Source organism: Vigna unguiculata, chromosome 3, assembly GCF_037176805.1.
Source record: "Vigna unguiculata cultivar grain cowpea cultivar isolate G323 ecotype 2 chromosome 3, ASM3717680v1, whole genome shotgun sequence".
In the NCBI taxonomy this organism is placed as follows: domain Eukaryota; kingdom Viridiplantae; phylum Streptophyta; class Magnoliopsida; order Fabales; family Fabaceae; genus Vigna; species Vigna unguiculata.
In genome coordinates, this window is record NC_140794.1 from 46,804,730 (window position 1) to 46,826,802 (window position 22,073).

General features: G+C 32.1%; 3 protein-coding genes across 3 annotated transcripts; all 3 read right to left on the bottom strand.

Moving 5' to 3' along the window:
- Window positions 1-972: 972 nt before the first annotated feature.
- FNR1 (ferredoxin-NADP[+]-oxidoreductase 1) lies at window positions 973-3,489 on the bottom strand. The gene is made up of 9 exons (XM_028061224.2): window positions 3,207-3,489; window positions 2,784-3,018; window positions 2,536-2,669; window positions 2,272-2,350; window positions 2,047-2,138; window positions 1,867-1,944; window positions 1,646-1,708; window positions 1,327-1,561; window positions 973-1,243 (listed from the first exon to the last, which is right to left on the bottom strand). Exons 1-9 carry the CDS (start codon window positions 3,309-3,311, stop codon window positions 1,176-1,178), a joined length of 1,089 nt encoding a protein of 362 aa, XP_027917025.1. The 5' UTR covers window positions 3,312-3,489; the 3' UTR covers window positions 973-1,175.
- Window positions 3,490-6,826: 3,337 nt separating this feature from the next.
- Window positions 6,827-9,544, bottom strand: LOC114178026 (uncharacterized). Its single transcript, XM_028063699.2, has one exon. It carries the CDS (start codon window positions 9,097-9,099, stop codon window positions 7,099-7,101), a length of 2,001 nt encoding a protein of 666 aa, XP_027919500.2. The 5' UTR covers window positions 9,100-9,544; the 3' UTR covers window positions 6,827-7,098.
- Window positions 9,545-19,489: 9,945 nt separating this feature from the next.
- On the bottom strand, window positions 19,490-21,753 carry LOC114178951 (small ribosomal subunit protein eS4z-like). The gene is made up of 5 exons (XM_028065108.2): window positions 21,628-21,753; window positions 21,081-21,158; window positions 20,816-20,996; window positions 20,441-20,538; window positions 19,490-20,097 (listed from the first exon to the last, which is right to left on the bottom strand). Exons 1-5 carry the CDS (start codon window positions 21,628-21,630, stop codon window positions 19,663-19,665), a joined length of 795 nt encoding a protein of 264 aa, XP_027920909.1. The 5' UTR covers window positions 21,631-21,753; the 3' UTR covers window positions 19,490-19,662.
- Between the last annotated feature and the right edge of the window lie 320 nt (window positions 21,754-22,073).

Below are 22,073 nucleotides of genomic sequence, written 5' to 3' on the forward strand. Positions count from 1 at the left end.
TATCTATCACAAGTATGTTGTACTCATAATTATTAAAGTTGTACTCATAATCCCACTATATATTTTCTTAAAATGATCTGGTTTGTAACTATTATTATATAATAATGATTTATCATTTTAGTGTACTTTATATTTATGTTTTATTTTTAATTATATTAAATTAATATACGTATACATAGACATAATTATTTATATTCTAAAAATAACTAGACATTAGAAAATATATGAATACAAGAAGAAACTCTGTTATATATATATATATATATATATATATATATATATATATATATATATATACACACGCGTATAAAAAGGATTTTTGTTTTTTTTACATGTTTTATTTTTTATACTTTTTAATTTCATCTTTTAAGTGATAATTATTTTAAACAAAAGTAGTTACATTTTTATTTTTTAAATAGCTGTTAATTTAAATTTATTTATTTTTAAAATTAAAGAGTGATTGTACTATATTAACTTTTTAAGTGACTGTTTATTTAAATTTATTTATTTTTTAAATTGAAATGATTATTTATATATAATGACAGAAATGTCTAATGAATTTATTTAAAAATTAGAAATTAAAAAATAATGTTTAATAGCTAAGTTATAATTTTATTTAATAGTTCAATTGTTTCAGAGGCAAGGAATTTTCATCATACTATGTTATCCAATTCAAGAAAAAAATTAAGTTGAATTTTTCTATCAAATTTAAACGGAATCGATCATATCATAATAAGTAGTAGCTTATGTTGTGTTGTTAAAAGTAAGTTATTATTTGAAAAACAAATATTTCATTAACTGCTGCATTTTTATATAAATGTTAAATATTATATATAATGGTTCAGTAATATATTTAAACAAAATAAGTCAAAATTTAAATTAGAAACGAAACACAAAAACAACATCTATTTTGGCTTAACGTGAGAAGTTTAGAATCCTGATTCAAGTTGGTAGAAACAATGCGCGGGATAGTGAGACAATAATAAGGTTGGATTCATGTATGTTGGATCATCCCTCAAAAATAGTACTTGTAAAACTGACAATGAAATTATTGATGAACAATATAAAAATCGTCAAAGAAAAAATTACAGGGTCGTCATATATCTACACAACGAAGGAGGAGTGATACACTTTGAGACTTGTTGCAGCATGAAGTAGGAGTTGATATCTGTAAATTAATACACTTCCACATTCCATTGCTCTGCTTTCTTCAATTGCTTCTTGTAATCAATCCAATCGATGCCTATAGTACACAATCAAAACACAAAACATAATCAATCAGGTTTCTCTCCAAATCATGTGCCAAGCCAAAGCAAAATTTCTTACCATCTCTTGCAGCCAATGATACCATAATGTCATCAATTCCCTTTTCCATTCCTTTTAATCCACACATATACACAAAAGTATTATCCTTCTTCAGTAGTTCCCAAAGCTCTTCTGCATATTGAGCCATTCGAGTTTGGATGTACATCTTCTCTCCTTGCTCATTTGTTTGTTCTCTGCTCACAGCAAAGTCAAGCCTGAAGTTCTCTGGATATTTCTCCTGCATCTTTTCAAATTCCTGCCCCATACAGAACAACTTCTATCACTATACTAAAATCTCTACAAAACAAACCATGAATGAGAAAACTCTCATTCTTCTCACCTCCTTATAAAGCAATGAGCTGCTTGTAGGTACACCCAAGAACAGCCATGCCAAACCATTGAACTACATATACGCCAAACATGGTTAATAATCACATGTTTCCACTTATAAACACATACTAATAATGTTCAAAGCAATACCTAAAACTTATCTCACAAAGCAAAAATGGCTAAATGAATCACAACATGTGAATAAGTATACTAGATTTTGCAGACACTTGCCTTGTAATCTTCGTGCTTCTCGAAGAACATTTTCCATAAGAATGAGCGAAATGGGGCAATCCCAGTTCCAGTTGCCAACTGTGAAGAAAATTTCATTGATCAATGGTGAAGACAAGAACAACCGTCGTGTATATGTACCATATTCGTTTTCATCTTATAATAAAATGAATGATAGTTTACCATGACAACGGTGGCATTAGGATCTTTTGGCATAAGCATTTCTTTCCCAACAGGTCCAGTTATTGTTACTTCAGATCCTGGCTTCAGGTCACCTGAATAAAGAGGAACATGAATAATTGGTACAAGAACACAGTAGATACCATTACTGTAACAAAGTAAAACAGCCAAATAAGATATTCTAGCCTACATTGTGTTAAACATAAAAAACAAACCACTCATCCTTACACAAGAAATTTGAGCACACTCCCTTGACAATTTCTCCACTATCATTTGTGTACACTAGTCGTTTCACGCATAGAGAAACCTGTATGAAAGCAATCATATAGAGCTAACTTTGAGTTCAAAGTACATGAAAGCACCTGAAGTAAGTTCAGAACAGGACTCAAGTATGCAAGCAACAAAATTGATCAAATAAAAGCGTTATGGCGTTTACAAAATGAAACCCAGAAACTGCAATGTAATATTGTTAATATATGACATGGTACTCACAGTCTTGGAATCACCAAAGTCACCAATGGCACTGCTGGCAATAGAATACAATCTCAGTTTATGAGGTTTGCCATTCTTGTCAATACCGTCCGGAATTACCCCAATTGATTGTCCTTCTCTGTAAGGAACCTCTCCTGAAATCAAAACACTATAACATTAGCTCAAAATACAATTTGCATCAGCAATCAACTCTATAAAGAGAAAAAAAAAAAAAGAGAAAAAAGAGGGAAAACTAATGAACTTCGCACCCTCGGTGCTGAAAACCATGTGCCAAGTTTCTCCTGGAGCATCGTCCCCTGTGATCTTTGTGTTGAGAAGGCATCTACCAATGTATGGGGCTTTGGGCTTGAACTTGTTCACAATCACACCTTCATCCTGTTTCTTAGACTCTTTTTCAACCTTGGCTGGTGCCTCAGTGGTGACTTGAGCTCTGATGGAAACCACCCTTCCGTTGCTGGAAACATCTCTGTATTGAAAAGGAACCTGAGATAGAAACCCTACTTAATAACCCAGATCATCTAAAACGCAATATCAATCCTCAATTAGATACATTTTCTTAGCTACTCTTGATGTAATTCTCCAATCATAAATGATAAAAATTTGCACTGAAAGTCATCATAGATTATCAAAATGAAATGATGAAAATTTGTGATGGAAGATATTAGACATACCTTGTTGAAAATGACTCTCTCTGGGGCAACGATGGAGGTTCTACTTTGGAGAGAGGTGGACTTGGTGGATGGAAAAGAGACTGCAGCACTAACAGCAGCAGCCATTGGTGAAGAAATGTTGAATGAAGTGATGAATTTTGTGTAGCAGTGAGGGATTTGAGTATGAATGAATTTAGAAAAAAGAGAAAAGTATAAGATTTGAGTGGACGAGATTTGGAAGCAAATGCAGTGGCCGATATTACATTAGGATAAGTGTAAATGTGTGATGGTATCAACAGCTTTCAACTATCACCTTACATATATGTACTTCCTTCGCCTCCAACCAAATTCAAAAAATGTCACCAAATGTTGAAACCAGAAATAAATTTATTGTTTAAATTATTTAAAAACAATTTAATTCATCCTACCATTTTTTCTCTTTTCTTCATTTAGAATATGAGGGGAAATAGTGTATTTCTTTGAGTAGTTCTTTTAATGCTTCACTTCTCAGAATAATCACCATATTCAAAAATAAGTTTCTAACTTGTAAAACTATTTTCACGATATTTTGATGAAGTCGAAGCCATTGGAATCTTGAATTCGGTTTTCACCACAAAAAAATATATATATATAAGATCTAAAAGCGATATTTTTCCCCTGTAAAATGCCAACTTGACTGGGCAATGTCTCTTTTGTTTTGTTTGCATCTAAGGCAGAGAACTGAAAAGAATTGTCTAACAACAAAAACAGAAAAAGATGGAAAGGGATTGAAAATATAACGTATACATCCTTGTTTAAAAAATTAGGTTAATTGATAAAAGAATGGTCTGAAATCATTAGTTTACTCGTAATATATATAGAATATAAAAATGAAATCAAGTTCTCTAAATTAAAATTATATTAACAATAGAAGAATTGTTCGAGCCTATTTATAAGTAAATGTTTTTTTTTAATGTCAATACGCACCTTTTTTACATTTTATATTAAGAAATGTTATTGAAAAAAGGAACATAAAATCTCCGGCTTTTACTCCCTGCAACCCCACAGTTTCTTTGCATACCCACTCAAATTTTCAAAATGATATTTTACCTATTTTAAAAGTGATTTCCGAATTATATATTTTAAAAAAATCAGAATAAGTTTATGAAATTTTTGAAACAATATTTTTAGAATAAAATTTTGATAACAAAATTTGCAGACAAGATTTTCACAAAATGAGATTTTTAAAACAAAATTCTTAAGATGCATTAAACGTAGTCAAGAGTAAGCTTTTATAAATAAATAAATAATCTCCACAACACATACTATTTTTATGTGTTTAATAGTCTTACATTACTTAAAAATTAAGTTTTAATACAATTTAAATACTATTTTTCTTTTCACCTTCCAATACATTTTTTTTAAAAAAAAACTATACCGAAACATAAATCCCAAAGCAATACATGATAATAGACAATTATGAATATTTTTAGGGTTAAATATGTTTTTGGTCTCTTAAGTTTTAGTGAAATTTGAAATTAGTCTATCTTCAAAACTTTTGACCAATTTAGTCCATCATCTTTAAAAATTCGTGGATTTAATCTTTTAAACTAAATTTTGTTAAGTTTATCTGACGTTTCAAGCGCATTTTATGATCATATTTGAATTGTTTACACCGTTTGATACATTTTTGCTTCAATGTTAACTAAAATACTATCATAAAATGTGTTTAAAATGTCAAATAAACTTAACAAACTTGGGTAAGAAGGACTAAATCCACGTATTTATAAAAATGAATGACTAAATTGATGTAAAATTTCGAAGAGAGACTAATTCCAAAATTCACTAAAACTTAAGGGACCAAAAACATATTTAACCTATATTTTTATGGATGTGGTAGGTAAAAAGTATTTTAATAAATTAAAATATAAAATTAATATTACTCTTACGATTAAAATTAATATAAAATATAATTAATTAAAGTAAAGTAAAGTAAAATTTGGATGATTAGTTTTTAAATAAAATAATTTAATACATGTAATTATTATTATTATTATTATATAGGAAATAAGATTTGAGAATTTATTATATCAATATCAGGAAATTGATTATATATATATATATATATATATATATATATATATATATATATATGTATATGTATATCAAAACTCTTCTTCTTATCCTGCATTTTCTCTCTTCTTCTTCCCCGCAATATTCTCCCTCTCTTCTTCCTCTACAAACAGTGGTGATTATGGAAGCGGCGACGTGGTAATGTGATGCAATGTTCATGAATGTTTGATTCTTTTACTATTATTATGGGAATCATTTAGTAATTATAGCACTACAAGAAGCAATATCCAAATCTCTTATATGTTTTGGCTCATTCGGCCCAATCTTGACACCGAAATTTCTGACCAGTTCTAAGCCCAAAATCGTCTACATCTACTTTATTCCCAAAATCGTCGAATTTTTAGAAAGGGTTAATATAAGAGAATTTTGTTACACATAATTGAGATAATATTTTTAAAAGTTAAATATATTTTTTTTCCTTAAATTTATTTGACCTCTCAAATGCATTCTTCTACTAATATTAAAATGAAAATATGTCAAATGACCAAAAATATGTTTAACCCTATTTTAAAACAAACCAAAAGTTACATTTACCTCGTTAATATTGCATTGGGAAATTGTAATAATCCATATCAAGATAAGTTTGACAAAAGTGTTGAGAGCTGTGTGATGGAGCTTCATGATCAAACAATGTCAAAGGAGGCGATTCCCATGGAGAGCAGCATTTATTAGTTTTTCCAATCAAAAGAAGGATTTCGGAAAATGTTTCACTAAACTCTACAGAATCAATCAAAATGTTTTTGTTCAAAGTCTATTTAAACATTAAGTTAGAACAAAGAAAAAGAAAAGGTTAATGTTGGATGTTTCAGGAAAGTGGTTAACTAGATACATAGAATCACTCAAAAATCTAGTTATACAGATACAAATCCAATTTTATCTTAAATAAATTTATCGAACTTTAACTGATTTTTCACGTATTTTTAAAATTATAGTTGGTATATAACTTCCTTCTCAAGTTTGTCGAAGTAGTCATTCTTTGTAAATTTTGTTTTTAAATCATTATATTTGTGATGGTTCATTCTCTAGATTTAGTTAACTTTACTGCAAAGATTTACTGAGTTATCAAAGAAATTAAGAAATTGCACACTTATAATCTAAATTGACTCAAAACGAATACTTTTGAAGACAAATTGTGTAATTAGTGATTATTTTTCGGTTGAAAGTGAACAATACACGAGTGGCCAAACAGTGTGAGTATGAATTAGTTGTGACTCCACTTTCAGCATTCATAAATGTTGGGTTTTGAAAGACTACTAGTGTTGGGTACTGATTGATACACTTAGCCGAACTACCCAATCTGACGAGTGTTTTATCTGTTGTAGGATTGGACAACAGTTTCTATCATAAAGAAACGAAAAAGTCTTCCGAAAATAATAAAAGTGTTAAAATCGGAACATAACAAGCATGTATCAGCCTCGGTGCTTTCAGTAGAACAAAAATTTGCTACTAGTACAACCCAGAGGCAATGGAGGTAGCGCTTTGTAGCTTTACATTTTACTTTCCCATCAGAAAAGAACAACATAAGACTGTTTAAGAATGCAAGATTACAAAGTATAATTTCATAACTGTTTGCATCACTGGTTACAATTTCTATCGTATCAGAGGGTCAACTGGAGAGGTGGGAAGGGAAGGGAAGTCAGAAGAAATGGTTTAGCAAACAATTCTCTTTATAGTTAAAAACAGATCTGAACAATTGGATAAGGCATTTGATTGTATATACACTCAGAAGAGCAATGGATCAGACATGAATGATTGACAAACCTCACAACCACACCAATGAATTACTAACTAACTCTTCCTATTATTGATGCAACTTTTGGAATCCTCTTGAACCTCTAGACTGATAAAGCTCAAGCCTACCTTTGGATTCCTGCAACAAAGCCTCGATGGTTTCATCCTGCGTCACGCTGGGTTGTTTCGAAGCCCATTCAAGCACTCCAAGAACCTCGGCCCGAGCAAGATCCTCGCTGTCCGGCACATGCAATGCAATGTAGGAGAGCAGAACCAGTGCCGAAACCTGAACTGTTTGTTCTCCAAGATACACAAGCTGGACCAAGTGTTTAGCACCACCTGCGCTTATGATTGCCTTGGAGTGATCAAGGTGGAGGTAGTTTTCAGAGCAGGCAAATTTTGTGAGAGAGATTGCAGCTTCTCTTGACACTTCTGCCTCTCTTTCATCAAGAAGCCGGACCAAGGGACCGATTATCCTTGTCTCTGTTGCCCGGAATGTCCTTGCCAAATTCCCTATAGCCTTTATGCAAGGAATGAGGAGTTTTGTGTCTTCCTTCTCGATGATCTTGAGCACTTGATCAACAGCAGCCTTGCAAGCAGGAGAGTTGGGTTTGAAAGCTGATCTTCTCAATTCTGCATCTTTTTCTGCCACTGCAGTGATCTCCTTCACTGCCAAGGCACAATTGTACTTCACATCCTCAGACCCTTTCTCAAGGAGAATGGCAAAGCACAAGAGAGCCCTCGATTCGGTGATGCTCCGACAAATGGCCACGTTGCCCTTTGCGAGCTGCCGGAGGGCTCTTGCTGCCATTGCTTTCATGTAAGCCTTGTTCTCCGGGTCCTCCAGTTCCCTTCCCTTCATGTTAATCCCAGAGTAGGTATAGCTTTGCTGGTGGGACTGATGGTTTTGCTTGCCATTGCCATTGCCATTGCTATTCCCATTGGCCTTTGGGTTCTGAGCAACTCCATTGTCTTCATTGGACTGTTGCTGCTGCTTGTTGGCAGCATGCATTGCCATCGTGCTTGTCACCACTTTGTGCATCTGATTTGTGGACTTATCACCCAGAGGATGCTGCATGCGACTCTGCATCAGCTTCTCCTCATCTTCACTCTCCTTTCTCAAACTATTGCCATTAGAGTTATTACTGGCCATAACAACAGCATGGATTGATGTGGGTTTGTAGCTAACAATTGCGTATTTACTATGCTCCTGAACGGTTTCGAAAGCAAGATGACTTACAAGCAAGCGAACGATGTTATGCTGAGCGAAAAGATCTTGACATTTAGGGTATTTAGCGGCCAACTCCGACACGGCCCAGGCAACCACAGCTTGAACTTTCATGGGACCTTCTTTCAGGACTTTGGCGAAGACAGAGCACACCCCCGCGTGGATCATAATCTCCACGCTCTCAGGGTCACGGCCGAGAAGCCCAATAGCCCTGGCGGCGTTCTCCTGACCCTCTTTTTTCCCCTCCTTCATCAGCTTCAACAAGGGTCCAACCCCACCTTCCTCGATGATCAACTTCCCGTAGCGGTCGTTGTCACGTGCGAGCGACACCAGCGACGCGGCTGCATCAGATCGGTCGTCGAGAGAGCCCGTGTGGAGGGTCGCCACCTGCTCCCAAATGAGGCCCAAAATGGGCTCGTTGGCGGCTATCGGAGGGAGCCCGAGATACTCGTCGCCGCGATCCTCCGCCGGAGCCGACACCCGGAGGAGCCACGACACGTCGCCGATGGAATTCTCGAGTTGGGACGACATCTTGCGAAACGCCGCCGTCGGAATGATGCTGAACACGCGCTTCATGAGGCCGTTGGCACAGCATTTCAGCACCAAAGACAGCGCCTTGTCAAGGACGAGTTCGGTGTCGGCGATTATGCGCCGCGTGGGACGCTCGTACAGGTCGGAGCTGGCACGCGCCGCTTGTCGAAGAAGCCCCGCGAGTTTTTCGGTCTTGGATTTGAGTTCTAAGCACTCTTGCTTGAAGGAGGAACTGGCCTCTTCCGCTGCCTTGGTGACTTGGTCCGCCAATTGGATCGGCTTTGCCAACAGTTGCTTCACTATCTCCGACATCGCTCACTCCTTGAAGGGTCCGATCCAAAACCCAAGTTGCAAAAGCTCGAACCTTTATTAAAGGAGGGAGTGATTAGCGAAAAAGGGTTGGTTTTGCGGCCCTACAATCTCGGCTTTGATGGAGGGAAAACGGCGAGGTTGTTGAAAGGTGCCAAGAGAATGCGGTGTGTTATGATCTGGCAATTGTCTGCGAGTGAATATGAATATGTATGGAGTGATGACGATGATGTTGTGTTGTGTGCCGTTCTAGGTCTGAGGGCATGATTTGTTGAAATATTGGGACTTTGATTTGTGAGAGAAAGTGTTGGGGTGGACGGGTCTTACAAGATCGAACGCGCTTTCTTCTTTTTATATAAAAAATTTGGTCTTTCAACTGTAATCGCTAGCATGACAAGAAAGCACAACTATTTAGGAATTTAGGAATAACCCAGGCATTTATTTTCGCTTCAAGAATCACTTTTGTAGGTAAAATGGAAGAGAGAAGATAAATAAATATCTGAAAGGGATTAATAAGAGTAGGTTTTGGAGATTTGAAAGGTATTAATTTGCATGAAAGAGAGAGTAGTGCCAGCATTATGAACTTATCATATTGGGTCACCATAGATTTAGAAATGAAAGTGTGACCACATTATCATTATTAAAAGCATTTGGATTTAGTTAGTTGAGTTTTGTTAATGTTTGCAGACAATCCTGATAAATCTAAGTGACTTCCAGCCAGTGTATGTATGTATGGAATCCACATTTTTACTTTAAATTAAACAAAAAATCTGAATTAACGCTTGCAGACATATTAAGTAATAAATTAAGAGCATTAACAAATAATAGAATTTTTCTATTTTGGTGTTTAAAGTTCATTTGGTAATATGCTTGGAAAACTTGTAAAATCTTGAATTGATTGTTTTAAATTATATAGCTTCTCTAAGACATGGTCTCAAAAACCAAACTTTGAAACCTTTGTTTAACATATATTTCTTTCTCAGTCACTCCATTTAAAAATAATACGTATTAATTTAAATACAACTCTAAAAGTTTGAGTAAAGTCGATATTTGATGATCATAACATTGAGTTATTACCCTTATTTTATTGTGTACTATTTTATTCCTCGTAATTCCTTTAATTTTTGTGCAGGGTTAAAATCCTATTTTTCATCAACAAGTGTACACTTTGGTTTTTGAAAGAAGATTGGTTCTGATACCTACCATAATAATGTCTTTCATGGTATAATTTGATTATTTGTTGTTTTATTTTATTTGTTTGATCTTGTTTCAATTAATCCTTAAATCTAGAAACACTTTTATTCTACTTAAACTAACTTTTGTTTGTTCTAAATCTTACACAACATATCTAATCCAGTACTGGAATGATGTATCAATTAATATTGAATTTTAACCACACCCATCAATTATATTAAAACATAATTATTCATTTATATGTTATTCTTTATAGACTATTTTGTATCTTTATCATACTGCTTCATCAGTCATTTTCATCTTATTATTGAAAGCTGCTTTTAAATCTGTATGTTGGAAACCTATAACTTATTACATAACTAATATTCAGACACATAATTTTCAATTTTTTCAATTTTATTATTGTAATCTTATTTTTGAATGCAAATGAGTGCAACTTTTCAACTATCATAGTCAGTCACTGTCTGGACTATTTTTTTTTTTTCTAAATATATAACATTATAATTCTTTATTTATTTTTGTAAATATTTCTTTTCAAATTATATTCATATTTTTTATTACTTATATCTAGGTGAATCTTTTAACATGTGAGTCAAAGTGAAAAAATTCTAATATAAAGAGCTAGAAATTATTATTATTATTATTATTATTATTATTATTATTATTATTATTAGTATTATTATATTTAAATATAGAATTGAAAACACAATATACTACATGTAGTGCATATATGTTTTTTTATCATAATAAAAAATAATAAAAAATTTATTATTGTAATTATAAAATTAAATATAATAAATTAATAGTTAATTAAAAAGATATTAATTTTAAAAAAGTGATTAAATTGAGAAAATTAATTAAAATTCAAAGAAACTTTCTTTAATAAAATTATTATTTTAATTTAAAAAACTTTCACTTAAAAACAAATATAAATAACAAAAATTATCTCTCTCTATATATATATATAATTTTTATTATTATTAGTATTAGTATTATTATATTTAAATAAAATTTCGGTGAAATATATTTCTAATTATTCTAAACAAAAAATCTTTTTGTCATATATTTTTAGGAATAGTTTATTTATTATTTATATTAACTTTTGTTATTTGGACTATATTCATAATACTTAAACTATTTTATATTTGGACTACTTGACTGCAACCAAAGTCGTTTTAAATAAAATGATTTTCAATCTTTCCCAAACTCCAACTTTAACAAAAGATATTAAGCATAACTTGAAAAATGATCACAATAGATTCTACATGAATAAAAAAATTATTCAAAAGTAGAGGTGACAAAACAAATCAACCCAGCTCGTTTTGGTCTGATTCGCTTGTAACCCGCCAAAAACGGGTCGGATCAGACTAGTTTGTCACTAATAAATAAGTTGAATATTGTAATCCATCCTGTCTTACGACGGGCTGGTCTGCCTTTTTTTTTTAATTTTATTTTAATTTTTGTTTATAAATCTATTATAAATATATATATATATATATATATATATATATATGACTTTAAAAATGATCAAAACAGATTTCACATGAAAAAAAAGTTATTCAAAAGTAGGGGTGACAAAACGGGTCAGTCCAGCTCGTTTTGGTCTGATTCGCCTGTGACCCGCCAAAAACGGGTCGGGTCAGGCTAGTCCGCCACCAATAAATGGATTGGATATTGTAATCCGTTCTGTCATATTGGTCCGCATCTTTTTTTTTAATTTTTTTTTAATTTTTGTTTATAAATCTTATATATATATATATATATATATATATATATATATATAATATACATATATATATATAATATAAAGAAGTATTATTTTTTAATTATTCTTAATTTTAAACAAAAAATTAAAAAAAAAATGGATTGGCGGGTCAGGACGAACTGGCCCGTTTTGACTCGCTAAACTGGCAGGCTAGACAAGCCGGGTTACAATAAATTGACAGGTTGAAATTTCCAACTCAACCCACCATTTTTTAGTAGGCTGGCGGACTGGTTCGACAGACCTGACCGGCTTTAACATTCTATTCAAAAATCACGTGTTTTGATAAATAAATAAAATTATTTACATAAGTAATTTTCTATGTCAAAGATTCCACATATTATAAAGGAATCCCTTTCTAGACCACGCAACTTGCTTTTTGGAAGATAAGTGAAGAACATTGAAGTTTAGAAGAATGCACTCACATACCACAAACTTATTCATTGGTGGCGAACACACTTTGAATGATTTTTTTTTTTCACCTAAATAGCACTAAAATTTACCTATATAACATACTATATTAAAAATTTACATAAACGCTATGATTTTTTTTTTTACAATATGAAAAACTGAGTTTTAATCTGTATTATCTTTTGTAAAACTTTAATCCAATTTTTTTTCTTTTAATTTTCAAATGATAACAAAATTAAAAATTAAGTTGGAATTCAATTTTTCTAAAACTGAATTCTAACTATAATGTTTTAATCCATATGTCCTATTTAGATGAAAAAATCTACTATGATGACATACACATTAATTTGGAACAGTTGAAAAGCTTTTGAGGCTGGAATTAATAAGTTGCATTTGAAAAGTAGAAAGAAAAAGAAAAGAAGATGCCACTAACTGGTAACCACATATAAGGTATTGGTCCACTTTTTTATTTTCTTTCATTATTCTCAGACACTGACATAACAATACATGTATTGATCATCATTCTTAAATTTAGTTCTTGTTTTTTGCATAAACTTTAAACTTTTTATTTTTACTATTTTTGAAAAATATCACTATGTAAGTTTACAGTTAGGTGTTAAATAAGTATTAAACTTTTAATTTAATATAACTATTTTTTATTTTGTAAAATTGCCCTTAGTTACCTCCCTCGAAGATGATATTCTCATCTGAATAATTTTAATTATTTTAAGTAATGATGATACTAAATAGAACTTATTAGTTTAATGTGTTTTTCCACTAATTATAAATATTCTTTTATATTTAAATTCAGGAAAGTGTTGAAGTTATATCTAACTTTAGATAATTGCCATGATTGTGGACATAACACATATTTAGATATGTATCACATCATACTAACTTAACAAATTATTTTAAAAATATAAAAGTTAAAGTCAATACTAATATTTTCGAAAATTTAAAATCGAACTATTGGAATAAAAATACACTTAAATCCGTTTCCAACAAAGACGTTGGATGATTATCAAAGGGAATGACACTTTTAATTCATCAACGTGAGATTATTTTTCAACAACACCTTTTGTAACATGATATGTTATGCTCACTAAAAAATGAATAAATTTTGTGAAAAATGTTAAAATGAATTTGAGAGCAAGAAAAAAAAGGTTTAATTTTTTTATATTACAAAATTGTTTTGAATTCAAAATTGTAAACCAGGGTCAGTTGAAATAAGGTGAAATCGTGAGGACTTACGACGACATTCAAATTTCATATTTCATGAATGTGATCAGTTTTTTTCTTTTCACAAAAATAAAGTCATCAGGACTCCTAACGATTTTTTTTATCAGAAAGTAAAATTGTTAGAAGTCATGATTTAATTCAGTTTTTTTTAAAATATTTCTTTTAAATGTAATTAAATATTTTTTATTTTTTAAATTTGAGTTAATTGATACAATAAATAGTAAAAATAAATAAAAATATTATTGAAATAAAAGTAGACATTAATATATAATTTTCAATGTAATTTATTACGTAATTTTTTATTATATAAGGTAATGATTTTAATATTTTTAGTTTGATGAAAAATATTGTTAATTACGATCAATTTTATCTACAATTTACTACGGTTTATCAACTATTTATTTTAATTTATTGTACCAATCAACTAAAATTAAAAAAAAATATTCAGTCTCTGCGCTTAAAAAGATAATATATAATTCAAACTCTTTAAAAAAGTTATTTAAAAAAATATTAAATTAAAATCGTCATGGATCGATGACAATTTCACTTTTTTATATAAAGAATCTTTAAGAATTTTGACGACTTCACTTTTAAAAGAAAAAATTAATTAATCATACTCATAATAACTTTTTAATATTATTATAAATTTTGACGACTTCACTCTATTTTAAAAAAAAATTTAACTGACCCTGATTTACAATTTTGGGTTCAAAATTATAAAATTTAATAATTTAGAGAAACTTTTCCTCAAAGTTAAATCTGTTTCATCACTTCAAATATACCAATTTTGTCTACGAATTTTATATTAACTATCACTTATTGTTGATAGAAGAGTAACCAGACCGTGTACAAGTGTAAAATGCAATTAACAACTTACGAAAATTAAATGCATTCAACAACGTGAAAATCATGAAGCAGGTTGTTAGAGATTAACAAAAAGCACTTTTTTCACTACTACGTAGTGTTCGCTGTAGGAAAAAAAAAGTTCTTTTTTTCACTAGTACCATAAATTGGTATACATTATAACATATATTTCAACATAAACGATGAACCAGTTATAAAATATCAATGATCATAATAACAAATAAATATAAATAATCATTTGTTTAATACTATAATTTACTTCGAGTTAGATAGAAAAAAAAAAGTGAATATAAGCTAACTATTATTTTTATGAATAATATTAGAAGGTAAAAGCGATTAAAAAATATAAAAAATGGTGTAAAATATATATTAGAAGCATAAAATTTGACGTGGGCATTGATCTAGGGTTAGTGAAGAAAAGTGCAATGGGATTGGTACGAAAAGTGAGGAAAGTGAGATTCTTTGGGTCCAATATGAGTTGGGATTCCATCACAAAAAGACACAAAAGGTCCCTTTCACTTTATAAAGGAAATTTTTCATAAGTTTTCGTAAATCAAAATTGCAATACAGCTGCTTTTTATTTACATTTGGATATTCCTCCTCCAAAATTATTCCATTTCGATATGTTTGGATCCTTTTATTTTCATAAATACTTATGAAAAGAATACCAAAATATTATTTTGCAGATGAATTTAAAATTAAAAGGTTTTTTTTCTTTGTTTAGACAGTGGTACAACTAAGAAAAAATCACACCACTGCAAGAAAATAGAGTGTGTATTTGTTTTGACGCCAAGAAAAAATAATTTTAATGGAATTGTTTCCAAACCCATTATAGTTGACGTGTGTATGTGAAAAACTGCACAACTTATCCAATACAGGAAAATCAACGTACCTCGGACAAAGGGTCAATATAAGACCAACTCAGTGGCACCAACAATGCAAACAAACCGATCCAATCCTTAATTTTCGCACTGTTTACCTTTTTTTGTTATTGTTGTTATTCATTTACCATGAATTGCATAATCTTCGTTCGTGGAAACTTCGCCCTTTTGGACTGTTATGGGAAAAGTAAGTTGTCATTGTCATGTTTGATGTGCACAAATTCATACCCATTCTCACCTTTTTGTTATGCAAAGCATTGTGATTTGAGTACTGCTTCAAAATTTTCGTGGTGCACTTTCAACTCGTTATGTATAATTTCATGGTACTTTGTAATATTAAACTCAAAAAAAATAGCACAAAACCGTTTCGTTTGTTAGTTTATTTCGTTTCTACCTGCTTTGGTCGGCTTGCTGAGAAAATGACCATGACACAAACAACGACTATTTGTTATGTGTTTGTCATAGCCAAACGTGATGAAAAATGCTTTCAGAGATAAATTTACGCACCCACCTAACGTTTGTTTGAAAGGAAATTGAAAACCTTAATACAAATAAACTAATAATATGCAGCCGTGAACATGAAGTTGCAATACAACATGGGTAGAAAATAAAAGTTTTTAGTTATTCACATAAGCCACAAATTTCTATGCAATTTTGTGTTGTGTTTGAAGGAGATAATTTAGAAAGATAATTTATTTATTTGAAAATTTTAATTTTTCTATATTAAAATGATTAGTTTGAATAAAGTAATTAGAAAGAAATTAAAATTTAAGAAATTTCAGAAGATATTTTAAATGAATAAAACCAAATAATTTCAAATATCCTTAAAATTACAATAATTTTAGAATTTTTCTCATTTTCACTCCAATATCACTCCACTTACGGAGGTTGAGTGGAATCATCTCAAGCAAAATGCTTAGTCAAGTCAACCAGAGCTGAGGGCTCAAGTCGGGTTGGTTCAAACCAAAGATCGAGTCTGGTTAATCGGATCGTAGATTGAGTCAGTCCAGCGAAAGGTCAAGCCGAGTCTGCTCAAGATGAAACTTGAGTAGAACCATTCAAGGATGAAGGTCGAGTCAAGCTAACCCAAGACAAAGCTCGAGCTGAGCCCCTCCGAGCTGAAGGTCAAGTCGAGTCAACCAACACCAATAGTCGAGCCAAGTCAACCTAGGTTGAAGGTAAAGCCAAGGCAGGACAAATGTTGAGTCGAGTCGGCTCGGGACAAAGGTGGATTGATTTGGCCCACTCCAAAGGTCGAGCCAAGTCGGTCTGGGACAAAGGTCGAATTAAGTCGGCCCGAGATTAAGGTCAAGTCAAGCCAGTCCAAGAAGGTCGACTTGTGTTGACCTGGGACGTAGGTCGAGTTGAGCCAATCTGGGGCGGAGGTTGAGCTGAGTCGGTCCGGGAAGGCTGAGCCAAGTCGTCCTAGGATGAAGGTTTAGCCTAGTCATCCCGGGTCCAAGGTCCATCAGAGTCGGTTCGAGCTGGTGGTCCCATCTAACTATGACACAAATACCAGCGACCACAGGTATCCGTGGATAAAATTTGCGGCTAATAGTTAGTACTCGCAGGTGTTTATTACCCGCATATAGCAGGTAGCGAGTATTTTAATACCTACTTATAAATGAATCAAGTGCGGGTATCATACTACTTGCACCGGCAAGTACCCGTTATCCGCAAAAAAAATAAAAATAAAATTTAATTTAAATTTTATTAAGTAAAATTTAATTAAATTAAAATTAAAGTTATATTTTATTAAGTAAAATTTAATTAAAATTAAAATTTAACTTATATTTAATTTAATTTATATTATATTTTGCTTTTTTATAATTTTATTTTAAAAACTATAAAATATGTATCATTTTTAATTATTTGCGAGTATACGGGTATCCACGGGTACTTGCAAATTTTTTTAAATCTGCAGGTATTTTTTAAACGGGTACCCAGAGGGTACACGGGCAGGTAGCGGATGAATTTTTTCTTTTGCGGGTTTGGGTTGCGGGTAGGCATTATCTGTACCCGACTCAACTCATTCCCATCCCTAGTCCCATCGAGTTGATCAGACCGAATGTCGAACGAAGTCGACCCAAACCTAAGGTCGAGTTGAGCCACTCAGGGCGAAAGTCGAGCCTAGTCCACCCACGTCAAAGATCGAGTAGAGTCGCTCAGGTCGAAGGTCAAATGAAACCAATCTAGGTCGAAGGTCGAGTGGAATTGGCCCGAGTACAAGATGAAGCATGGTCGGGTCATTCCAAAGGTAGATTCGAGTCAACTAATGTCGAAGGTCGATCTGAGTTGACCCGAGCCAAAGGTCGATCTGCTTCAACCCAAACTGAAGGTTGAAATCAATCGATTATAGTTTATGGTCGAGATAAGTCAAGCCTGGCTAAAGACTAATCAACCTAGGTTGAATCTTTCTGAGTGGACCTGGACTAAAAAGAGCTAAATCAACTCGGACTTAAGGATAGAGTCGAATTGGCCTAGGTAGAAGATTAAGCTTTATTGGGTCGTGCCAATAGTAGATTCGAGTTGACTCATACCGAAAGTTGATTTGAGTCAACTCGACCTAGACTTAAAGTTGAAATCAATCAACTCTAATATATGCTCAAGATGACTCATCATTGGCTAAAGGTTGAGTCTAGTCGGCCTATGTTGAATCTTCTGAAATGGACCTGAACTAAAAGTTTATCTTGACTTGAGATCAACTCTCAAAGATTGGCTCATGGGTTGGTCATAACCCATGTGACTTTTGTTGCTATTTTTGGGGTGGTTTCTTTTAAAAAAAACACACATGGGAAGAATTAGTTATTATCCATTTAATTTTTGTTTAAAAGTTAATTCTATAAAATTTTAGTTAAGTTTTAAATCTGTTTTAAATTTTAGTATTTAATTTTTTATATTTTTTAATCAAGTATTTATCGTTTAATTTGTTTCGTTAATGGAGTAATATAACTATTATTTTGCTCCATGTCTTATAGTCACGTGTTAAAAAAGATATTAGACTTTGTAATTAATGAAACAATATTGTAACTAATATAAAATAATAAGTGATTTTTATTACATTGATATTATTTTATATTAATGCGAGAACTTTTTTTTTTACACGTGAAAACAAGAAAGTAAAATGATGTGAGAAAATAACATGTGATTTCATCAACAAAAATGTTAAACAGCAAATAGTTAATTATAAAGTATAAAAATGGAGTAGTTAATAGAAAAAATAATAATAAAATTTCAAATGAAAATACTCATTTGTAAGCGATTTAAAATTTAATTAAATCTTTTATTAATTAATTTTGAATAACTTTTTAGAAAAAGTAAGAAAAAGAACTTGGTTCATGAAATAAAAAAAAAAACTCAGATATTAGAAAATGAGAAAGAAAATTTGTCTAATAGTATTTGTAGTGATAAAACTGCATTACAAGGATTTAAATTTGTGTGGCCTTAGAATACAAAAAACGTTTTATCTTAATAGTGAGGTCGTGTTATAAAAACATGAAATAATCCAATAACCTTTTAGGGTATTCTTGCAAAAATCTGTTTACAATATCCAATTTGATAGTGAGTATTTGAATTGCACATACAAATAATACTATACGGAGTAGAAACTTTACATTAAAACTTAGTATTTCTGAAACATGAAATAAATATTGACAGTCGTGCAACTGAAAAATTTGTCTGTGTTGTATATTTTAACATATATAACTACATATATGTTCTACATAAAGAAAAAGAAAAAGGAACTATACGACGAAGTCCAGTATTTCCAGCACCTTGTATCATTTACATATGTAGGTCTGTAAATTAAATCATAATAAAACACTACCACTTTGTGTGTGTGAGTGTGAGGGGGTATGTTTGCATTGTTAACATTTAAATACATGTTGCCACGAATTGTTTACATGAGAATTGCACAGTTTGAATTATCACGAAAGAACACCTAGAGGGAAAAAACAAGCTGATATGCAAAAATATATTTTCTTAAAAGATGCATTGATTGGACTTAGTTAAGAAACTTGTTGCAACTAAAGTACATCAAATCTATGGAATGGAAAGATTCCTTCATGCATATATAGCAGCAGCAATAAGAGTTCTATGGTTCATTAAGAGACAAAATTCAACGGATAAAATCTCCAGACAATATAAATTAGAAAGCAAAAACCATCGCATAAAAACTACAAGCACTCAAAAGTAGTCTATTCATAGCCTAATGATTTAAGCAGCAGTAGCTTGTTGGGCGGCAATCCTCTTCCTGGCTTCCTCGATGATCGAAAGCTTAATACCTTTACCCTTAGGAAGAGATACCCAAGGTTTTGTTCCTTTACCGATGGTAAACACATTGCCCAAACGAGTTGCAAATTCGTGCCCAGTAGCATCTTGAACATGGATAGTCTCAAAGCTTCCCTTGTGCTTCTCTCTGCTCTTGATCACTCCAACACGCCCTCTATTCCTTCCACCTGTCACCATAACTACATTCCCAACATCAAATTTGATGAAATCAACGATCTTGTTTTCCTCCAAGTCCAACTTAATGGTGTCATTGGCCCTGATGACAGGGTCTGGGTAGCGGATGGTGCGCCCATCATAGGTGTTCAGGTATGGGATGCCCTTTTGCCCAAACTGCACTGAACGAACCTTGCAGAGCTTGAACTGCCATCAAACAAGGAAAACAAGTGGATTCATAAATACTAAGCAAGAACTAGGTCGCAGCAACCAAATCCAAACAACTACCCAACCCAAAACATAATGCTAAAAAGACAACTCGATTCACAATTACTGAGAAAACTAGGTCGCAGCTGCAAAAATCAAACTACCCAGCCCAAAAAAGAATGCTACAAAGGCTCGGTGGAATGAACATTCAACACCAGATCAATAGTGTATGCAGAATAACTTAACACGATAAATCCACAGTCTGTTATTGCATAATAGTAGTGTAATCTCGAAAAAGGGTAGTGAAGAACGAAATGTATTCAGTGCAACCAAACTAAAGTACCTTAGCTTCCTCGTCCCTGACTGAGTGAAGACGGAATCTGCCTTTAGTGTCATACAGCAAGCGGAAGTTCTCATTTGTTTTAGGGATGGATACAACATCTGTAAAGATATAAAATAAAATATAATTGTATAAAACAGAAAATAATACATTGCATTGAGCAAATAAATAAATGTAGTAATGTTGTGATGGGCAAACTCTCTCCTTTACACTAGGTTAGCTGGGAGTTGCATTTCATCATATATAGAGAAATACATCAAAACTCATGAAGCAAACGATAATAATATCAATGAATTACCATAACATATTATGCAACCCCCAATCATCAAACACAAAATGGTTACAGTAATTCTTAAAATTGACAATAGCCATGCATACCCATAAAACCAGATGGATATGTCTTGTCTGTCCTGACTTTGCCATCAACGAGGACATGTCGTTGCATAAGAATAGCAATGACTTCACGGTATGTCAGGGCATACTTCAGCCGGTTTCGCAGAATGAGAATGAGTGGCAGGCATTCCCTAGATTTGTGTGGTCCAGATGAGGGCTTGGGAGCCTAAACATTTAAAAAACAAGTTCACATCAGACTCTGAAATGCTCCCTTGAAAACTGTTCAAAAGAAGATGAAACTTTCACTTACAAATGCACCACCCAGTTTGTCAAGCATCCAATGCTTTGGGGCATTGAGCCTCTTCAAATGCTTCTTCAATCCTCTAGCCTGTCACAATCATGCATTCATCCAAAACTCAAACACACATAAATTAAAAGAAAAACACATTAAATTTTATTATCAAGTCTAAAGTCAAACAAATAAATCCCGGAGTCACAACATACAGAATTTTTCGCCTCTATGTTATCTTTATAAGAAAGGGGAAAAAAAGTTCATATTCAAATCTCAACATTCTTCCATTTTCATTTGCAAAGTGAAACCTACAGAAACCCCATTAAACTCTTCAAAGGGCATGAACCCATTGTTAATCTAATGCCAACATCATGATTTAAAACACAGATCTGAATTCTAAACAGATGACAACACTTTGATTGCAGAGAAGTAAAACATAAGTTCAGATATAAAGGAAAATTGAGTTAAAGATGCCATTACAATAAATGACTAAGATCAAACCATTACGAAAACGATATTCAGAAGAAGTCAAAACTCTAAAGCAGAATGAGAAGAGGAAACAAACCATTCTGGATTTGAGAGATACGCTGGAGCTCCCTGCTACGGCACCACAGAACTGAAGAAACAGAAGAGTTGCGTCTCTTTAAAACCCTAATTCTTATTCTTGCACTCATTTCTCTTTATATTTTTTGGTCCATGTGACAACTCCACTGAACCAACTTAGGAAGGTCCAAAATGCAGGCCCAAACTTGGCCCAGTTTTTAAATTTTCGTATGTGCTATTTTTTAACTTCTATTTTTATTGATTTGCCTCCTTTTTTATACATTTCTTTTTCTACAAATATACTTTTTGTTTAAACCTTTTTGCAAATATTAAAACTTAACATTCTGAAAAAAATAATTGAAACTAATTAAACAAGCAATTATTTTTTCCTTAATTGAATAGTGAAATTAGTTCTAACTAGGAGAAGCAATTCTAATTAATTTTCAATACATAACTATTTTGTTATAA